This window comes from Canis lupus, chromosome 4 (assembly GCF_011100685.1).
Source record: "Canis lupus familiaris isolate Mischka breed German Shepherd chromosome 4, alternate assembly UU_Cfam_GSD_1.0, whole genome shotgun sequence".
Classification (NCBI taxonomy): Eukaryota; Metazoa; Chordata; class Mammalia; order Carnivora; family Canidae; genus Canis; species Canis lupus.
In genome coordinates this window covers 53,884,364-53,892,427 of record NC_049225.1, presented here as the reverse complement: position 1 = coordinate 53,892,427, position 8,064 = coordinate 53,884,364, and the positions used below count along the sequence as shown (strand labels likewise).

The 8,064-nt window shown below is 43.8% G+C and overlaps 1 protein-coding gene across 1 annotated transcript; it reads right to left on the bottom strand.

Moving 5' to 3' along the window:
- Positions 1–1,579: 1,579 nt before the first annotated feature.
- MED7 (mediator complex subunit 7) lies at positions 1,580–6,903 on the bottom strand. The gene is given in 2 exon segments (NM_001253899.1): positions 1,580–2,665; positions 6,837–6,903. A coding segment is annotated over 1 exon segment (702 nt). The 5' UTR covers positions 2,649–2,665; positions 6,837–6,903; the 3' UTR covers positions 1,580–1,946.
- Between the last annotated feature and the right edge of the window lie 1,161 nt (positions 6,904–8,064).

Below are 8,064 nucleotides of genomic sequence, written 5' to 3'. Positions count from 1 at the left end.
GTCTACACTCCCAAGATGTTTAAGGAAAAGGATGCATAAATGTTTCACATGAAGAATAGGCGTATAGCCATATTAAACTAGACTTTGCCAGCTCTAGGACTAGAAATATACCAAACCCCTGAAGAGTGGTATACCAGGAACCAAGAACTGAGAGAAGAATCAAAAGTAGACATCTGGAAAATGTACTACCTTTGTCAGTGACTTTTTTTTTTTTCCTTAAGACTTATTTGAGAGAACGAGGGAGGGGGGCGGGAGCAAGCTCTGCTCCCCACTGAGCAGGGAGCCTGATGTGAGGCTGGATCCCAAAACCCTGAGATCATAACCTGAGCCGAAGGCAGAAACTTAACCAACTGAGCCACCCAGGTGCCTCCTTTATCAGTGATTCTTAATCTTGAGTGTGAATCAGAACCTAAGGGCTTTTTTAAACCACAGCTTGTTGGGCCCTCCCCAACAAGTTTGATTTAGGTCTAGGGTGAGGTCTGAGAATCTGCATTTCTAACAAGTCCTCAAGTGATGGTAATGCTGCTGGACAAAACTTAGAACCATCGACCTACATAAAGAGAAAGACCAGCAAAGAAGTTCAGATACAAAGTGGAGTCTTTACAAAGACCCTGGTGGAAGAGAGGATGGACGGCAGGAAAGAAAATGCAGAAATAAAATGTCAGTGCTCAAAAACAAGCTGACTTCTCACTCATATAGTCAAATCAGCTAGGGTAGGGGTGGTTAACAAATGGAGAGCCTAGTCCTCAGCCATTCAAAGACCCACCTGACTGAACTTTTATTATTTTCAAGTGGCTTCCAAAGTTAACCCAGATGTAGCCATCCAACCAGCAGCTGAGAAGAAAATGGAGGAACTTACAAAAAAAAAATGTTATGGGGGCACCTGGGTGGCTCTGTGGTTGAGTGTCTGCCTTTGGCTCAGGTCATGATCCCAGGGTCCTGGGATCAAGCCCCGCATCAGGCTCCCTGCAGGGAGCCTGCTTCTGCCTATGTCTCTGCCCCTCTCTTTTGTGTTTCTCGTGAATAAATAAATCTTTTTTTAAAAAAATTGTTATGCAAGAGGCCTGAAGTTTTGCACTCATATTCCATTGCTAAGAGCTTAGTCCTATGGCTGTATGTAGACCCAAGGAGTGAAAAAATGTAGACCCTGGCATGGCAGCCATATTTCAGGGGAACAAGCATCTCCAATACACAATCCAATTAGTAGTCTCTGCTACTAATCCCCTTCTCATTGCAGGCTCCCAGCCTTAGCAAGTCTGAGTACAGCTTTAAAGGAAATGTATAGCTAATTACATAGACATTTTACTAAAATGAATGTAATGAAAAGTATTCAAAGGACTTATTATCTGCAAAAAAAAAAAAAAACAAAGGACTTATTATCTGAGTGACTGGAAACAGGTTATGAGACCTACCCACGGTAGGAACAAGAAGCTGAGATAGTGGGTTTTCAGAAGCACTCAAGAGGGAAAATAAAATTGCTGTTTTATAAATCTATGGGGTTCCTCTCTTTTAACATGTTACACTACTTTTTTAGAGATCAAGTAAATTTTTAAGTAAAATAAATCTAAAGATTTTATAATTTCACATTTAAACAGCTTGATATCCTTTATTTATCTATCATTCTTAAATCAAATAACAAACCTACTTTTCAAAGATGAAAGCTTGCTATTACTGAGGATATCTTTAATGTTTTCTGCAACTCCAAAACCAGGATGTTTCACACAATTTCAGCACTTTGCTTTTTAAGGTGATTACTTTTAACGTATGCATATCCTCATTTGCCTATACTTGCCATAAAGTAAAATTACAGCCTGTGACATCTCATAATTGATAAAGTTAGAGTCAAGTCATTTACATGACTTCTAGTTATATCTCTTTTGAAACTCTCCAAAGCAAATTAACCATATATGCCATTTACTGAAAAATAAAAGAAAAAGAAACATCCTTCATGGTCTTTCATTCATTTCATCAATTAGGACACACAAGGCAGCATCCTTCTCTATTATCTGGTCTCTCCTATGACCTGAATTTTCTCTTTGCTGTTCACTCTGTCCAGTACAATTGTTGCTATCATCAGCATCCATTGGTTCAGTTTTTACTCTCATCCCTGCTTCAGAATGGGGCAAATCATCAGGCAAAGAAGCCAAGCAATTCTGAATCATCTCAATGACTCGTTCCAGATGCTTCTGAAACCGCTCAGCTGTTTCAAGGCGTTGACGTTTCTGCACCTCCATCATTACTCTCAATGTCTCTCTTGCTTGGTGCGGTCGGTATTCATTTATGAGATGATGCACATGTACAAAAAGCAGCTTAAGATCTTCTAGTTTCTCTTCTCGTTTTATACTCCCAGGGCTCCTTATCAAGATATCTAAGAGGTCTAAGAAATTGATAAGAATTGACATATTGAGTTTTCTCAGTTCTTTCTTATGATCAAACTGCATAGGATGAAGCCGTTCGATGCCCTGGCTTTCTAAAGGGCGGATGATAAGATCATCACATTGGAACTGATTGCCAAACATCATATAGCTGTCTTTTATTGGAGGTGGAGGCTTGGGAGCGAGGCCTTCCTGAATATTTTCATCTGTATATTCCTTGATGTACTGCATTGGAGGTGGTGGAAGGGCACTCACTTGTTGTGGCTCACCCATAGTGGAAGATCAAGAACCTATGGAAATAAGCCAAAGATTTAGAGTAGAGTTATAAAACTAACCTGTCACAGTGGGTGACTACAGACAGTATTTTTCTTATTTTTCTTTGGCAGTTTGGGGCACAGGACAAAACAATCCCTTTAGTTTCTAAAACAACATGGACAGGCTGCCATCTTTTTCTAATTAGCATTGTATCTTCAATCATCCAACTATTTCTCCTTCTTTGCTTAAGACTTTCATTGGCACACACAAAAAATATATGAAGTAAAAAAAAAAGAAAAAATATATGAAATATATTTTCATCTATAAATAAAATCTGGAATCCACAGCCTTCACTAATTACATCACTTTTCCACACCTCTCTATAGCCAAATTACACATGCTGTCTCCCCATCTCGTATCACAATCCTTTTGGTTTTATATTATAGATTGATTCCAAAAGCAAACACCTACTTATAAGTCTAATAACACTTTGACAAAATTAACATTGCTGTATTTCAGACAGCTGGTATCACCTGAGCTTCTTTGATGAAATGATGATCCAATTTCATACCTTTTTTCCCTGCAATGCACACTACATTTTCTTATGGACACGTTAACTTTAAACCGACCATACCTGATTTTCAAGGTGTAACACCACCATCCAACACCAAAGATGGCAAATACTACTACACTGGAGGCAGTTTTACATTCGGAATTTTGTGAGATATTGAGTAAGGGCAGCTGTGGAGCAGCCCTGGGTTTCTACCAAGCCAAGATGGTGAAAAGGATTTTTTGGAAGTGAGGTGAATGAGCAGGTTTGGTGGAGTTAGGAGGCAGTGCTCAAAGGCATCATGATCTACTATAACTTTACCAACTCATAATTCACTCCCCTGCATATTCATTTTTGTCATTATCCAAATTGGCCTCAACCTCCTAAATCCACAAAAACTATTCAAAGTCATCAACAATCACCGCAAATCCAATGGATATTTTTCTAAAGTGATTTTACTCAATCTTTCATCAGTATTTTCTTCTTTTTCAACACACTTCCCTTCTCCCTCAGCTTCCATGAGCCTACATTTAGGTTTTCCTCCTATCTCAGTAGCCACTCCCTCTCAATCCCGTTTAGTGCCTTTCCTCTACCCAAATTTTAATGTTATATGCCTCAGAGTGTTGCTCTGGGGGCCCTCTTCTCACTCTAAATTAGGGAATCAGAAATTCAAGTGCCAAAACTGCAGGTAACATAAACAGTGAAGCACTCTGGGACAATGATCCAGATGAATAAGCATGCCAAATCTCAAAGTCTCCAGCCATTAGCTTTCATATGGGAATGAAGACTCATTGCTCCCCAGTTTATTTCTTAAAAGAGGGCAAAAATCCAGATTTCATGCAGAATCTCTCAATTTTTAAATACTGGTAATTAGTTCTAGAAATGGTCAAGTCTTGTGAGGTCAAAAAGAACTTATCTACAATCTTTGTGGTCTGTGGGCCAATAGTTTTAGACTTCTGTTTTATATTCTCCCTTGGGTGATTATTAGTTAATTCCCTGGCTTTTAACACCATTTCTACCAGTCATTCTCAACCAAGGGCAATTTTGCCCACCAGGAAACATAGGGCAAGGTCTGGAGATATTTTTACTTGTCACAACTGGGGGATGGGGTGTTACTGGCATCTAACTGGTAGAGGCTAGGGATGCTGCCGAACACTTACAATGCGTATGACAGCCCCCAAAAAGGAATTATCCCAGCCCCAAATGTCAAAATATTGTGCCAAAGTGGAGAAGCCCTGTTCTGTGTTTATGACTCTGTACTTTCTAGCTCTAATCCAAACTGCCTGATCTCCTGGATGGCTCATAAAGCATTCAGGTTGAACCACTTGCATAAAGTCACAGATTAAGTAGTAGAGGAAGGATTCAGAACCATAGTATCTTAAACACTACTCTACATTATCAAGGATAAACAAAAAAACATTGCTTCCATCTTAGTGCCACTTACAACCTAACAAAAAAAACACAAAAATAACTACCAAGTTTTAAGGCTCCTACAGAAGGCCAACAGTTCTACCAAAAATAAGTCTAAAAATTCCACACAGGAAAATTATCATAAGCAAAATTAAAAGACAATCCCATTCTTTTGGGAGAAAAATGCCTGCAAGCTAACAGAGCAAATATTGGAAATTTTATTTTGACTTTTCAAAAATTTATTTTCTGACTCCACTCCCACCGGAAGGAGGGCACTAGGACTTCAGGAACTGCCGAATACACAACTCCATCTCCAGCACCTCAACACCTAAAAGATCCTCAATAAAGGCCCACTGATTGAGTTTTTTTTTTTTTTTTAACCTCCGTTTTTTAAAACAGAATAATAGACAAAAGAGGACAAGGAGGAGGGCTCGGGTGGTTCAGTCGGTTAAGCTTCTGCCTTTGGCTCAAGTCATGGATTCAGGTCCTGATCTCAGGGTCCTGGGATTGAGCCCGCATCCGGCTCCCAGCTTAGCAGGGAATCTGCTTCTCCCTTCTCCCTCTGCCTTTCCCCACGCTGGGCTAGCTCCCTCTCTCTCAAGTAAATAAAATCTTAAAAAAAAAAAAAAAAAGACAAGGGAAATGCAAATGCTGAATAAAAGCAGAAAATTATTCAGACTAATATACTTCTAAAAGCAAAGTTTTAAAAAGAATACTTTTCATCTAACGGACTATCGAGATTTCAAATACTCCATCATTCAACAAATATTAGAACACCTTCCATGCGACAGGCGCTGGATGCCAGCAGAGGTCGCACTCTCCCAGGGCAGCTCTTTCTGTCCAAGGGTCTTGCCCTCTCATGCTTCTATAAAGACCACTTTTTTGCACCACAGACGTCTCAAGAACTCTTTCTTGGCTGTTGGTTTCAAACCCTAACATCTGTCCTACGTCACAAGTGCATAAAAATGTGCACCAAGGGTGTTTAATGCAGCGAGGTTTGAAAAGAGTAGGAAAAGCCGGAAATCATCCATGACTTCATCAATATGAGGAGTGGATAAAATATTTCTCTGTAATATAAGGCGGCCCTCGAGTAAAAGGGGTAAAACTGCTTGCGGGGAGTGGGGGGTGGAGGTGGGGGTGATAAACAGTGTTTATATGTGATTACTACCAAAATCAGAGAATTAGCATTGATCTGGTTACTTCAAAAGCGACTGTAAGAGACAGCCCAGGCTCTGCCTCACTCAAGCATTTTTAGTTGGGCGCCCGGTTCCGCGCCTCCCCACGCCACAAGCCACAAGCACTCCTCTATTCAACGTGCAGGTTCCCAGTCCCACGTGACTGGCACGTTTTAAAGCCTCTCGGCGGACGCCTGGGTGGCTCAGGGCGGGATCCGGGGATCCGAGATCGAGTCCCACGTCTGCAAGGAGCCTGCTTCTCCGTCTGCCTGGGTCTCTCATGAATAAATAAATAAAATCTTTAAAAAAAAAAAAAATTAAAAAAAAAAAAAAAGCCTCTCGGTCTTCCTCACACGCCTGTCAGCTTCCTTCGCGAGAGGAAGACTCCGCGTCTCGGAGGGGCCGCCTGCGCCGCGTCGGGGCTAGCGAGTCCACGGCAACGCTCCTCATCCCGGCTCCTTTCCGCGGCCCAGGGCAGGCTCGCCCACGGAAGCAACCTGACGAGTCGCACCGATTCTGCTCATTCCTCCACCGCTTCTCTGGGGCCAACTCTTCCGAGGCGGTGTCTCCACTGAAACCGGCGCCAAGCGTCACGGCCGGTGACCGGACCCCAGACCCCCCTTCCGTGGGGCTCAGCCGACAGGAAGGCATTCCAGGGTCCCGCCCCGCCCCCGAACACCTCCCCCTCGACGTGGCCACCAGGCTTGGGATCGCGGCCTCCTGCACCCCGCACTACCGCGGCCGACCTCAGGCTCCATCCCCGACGAGCGCGGGCAAGGCCCGGGGGCCGAGGCCCGCCACGTCCGCCCGGCTCAGCACACCCGCGGCGCGGGACTGGAACTCAGGGCTCCCCCACGGAGGAAGCCCCGAGCGCGCCGCGCCGACGGCACCTTCCGCCCGGCTCCCCGCGAGCAGCAGCGAGGCCGCATCTCCGAGGGATGTGGGAGAGGAAGGTGACGGAGCGTGTCCGCGCCAGGCTTCCCCCATTCCCAGCCGGCCCTGGGGGAGCCGCGGGGTCCGGAAGGCGAGACGCACGCGGCACGAAGCCGCAAGCCGTCGCCGCCCACTTACCTCAGCCCAGGCTTGACGCTGGAGCCGCCTTCGCCTCCGCAACCGAAAGCCGACTTCCGGCCACCTCCTCCAGGAAGAAGCCCGTGACACTGCCCCTTGATTGGCTGAGAGAACTGTATGTTAGCCGCCGCTCTAGTCCCGCCTCCAACCAAAACCTTGCTACTGCGCCTGCGCGTATCTCCCCGCGCCCTCGGCGGTCGGGTCGCCGGCGGCCTCGGGCGTGGGGGTGTCTGTGCTAGTACTTTCTATCAGTAAAAGCTGCAACTGGTAGCTTCGCTCCTTTGTTATCTTTTTTTTTTTTTTGACACCTGAGATTAACTTATCCGTTTGCCTTACATGAAAATTAGAAAATGCAGATAAGCCGATTTTTAAAAATTAGATCGACTCTAATCCTACTGTCCAAAATAGCATTACATTTATTTTCAATCTGGAAATATTTATGAACGAGATCGGGAATTCATAGCGTTCTCAGTTTCTATTTCTTCACATTCATATTTATTTTCATTTAGGAATTGAAACATAGCTATGTTTCCAGGTAACAAAAAATGTATCAAAGTTTTTGGGAGGTAATTTTCAGAAGAAGTAACAAACTTATAAATTCGTGGAAATCTGACGAGAGCATACTGGACATAAAAGAAAATTGTTATTCTGATAAAAGTTTTCAACTTTGCCTCTAAAATAAGATTACTTGGTTTCATTTTTTAGAAAAGAACGAGATTCCGAGTATATGCAAAAGTAGAGGGGCGCCTAGGTGGCTGAGTGGGTGAAGCCTCTGCCTTCAGCTCAGGTCGTGATCCCAGGGTCCTGGCATCAAGCCCTACTTGGGCTCCCTGCTCAGCAGGGAATCTGCTTCTCCCCCTCCCCTCACACTGCTCTTGCTCTCTCTCTTCCTCTCTCAAATAGATAAGATCTTTAAAAAAAAAAGTGTACTCATTATCCACCTTCAATCTATATCTACCCATTAGATCTAGACATTATTTCGTTTTAATATACACGTCCAAAATAGGACTCTCATTTTCCCCCATAAGGATACAGGTGTTATATCATTTAAAAATAAGTTAGTAGAGGTGCCTGGGTGGCTCAGTGGTTCCGTGTCTGCCTTTGGTTCAAGTTGTGATCCCAGGGTCCTGGGATCAAGTCCTGCGACAGGCTCCAGATATGGAGCCCGCTTGTCTCTCTGCCTACATCTCCGCCTGTCTCTCTGTCTTTCATGAATAAATAAAATCTT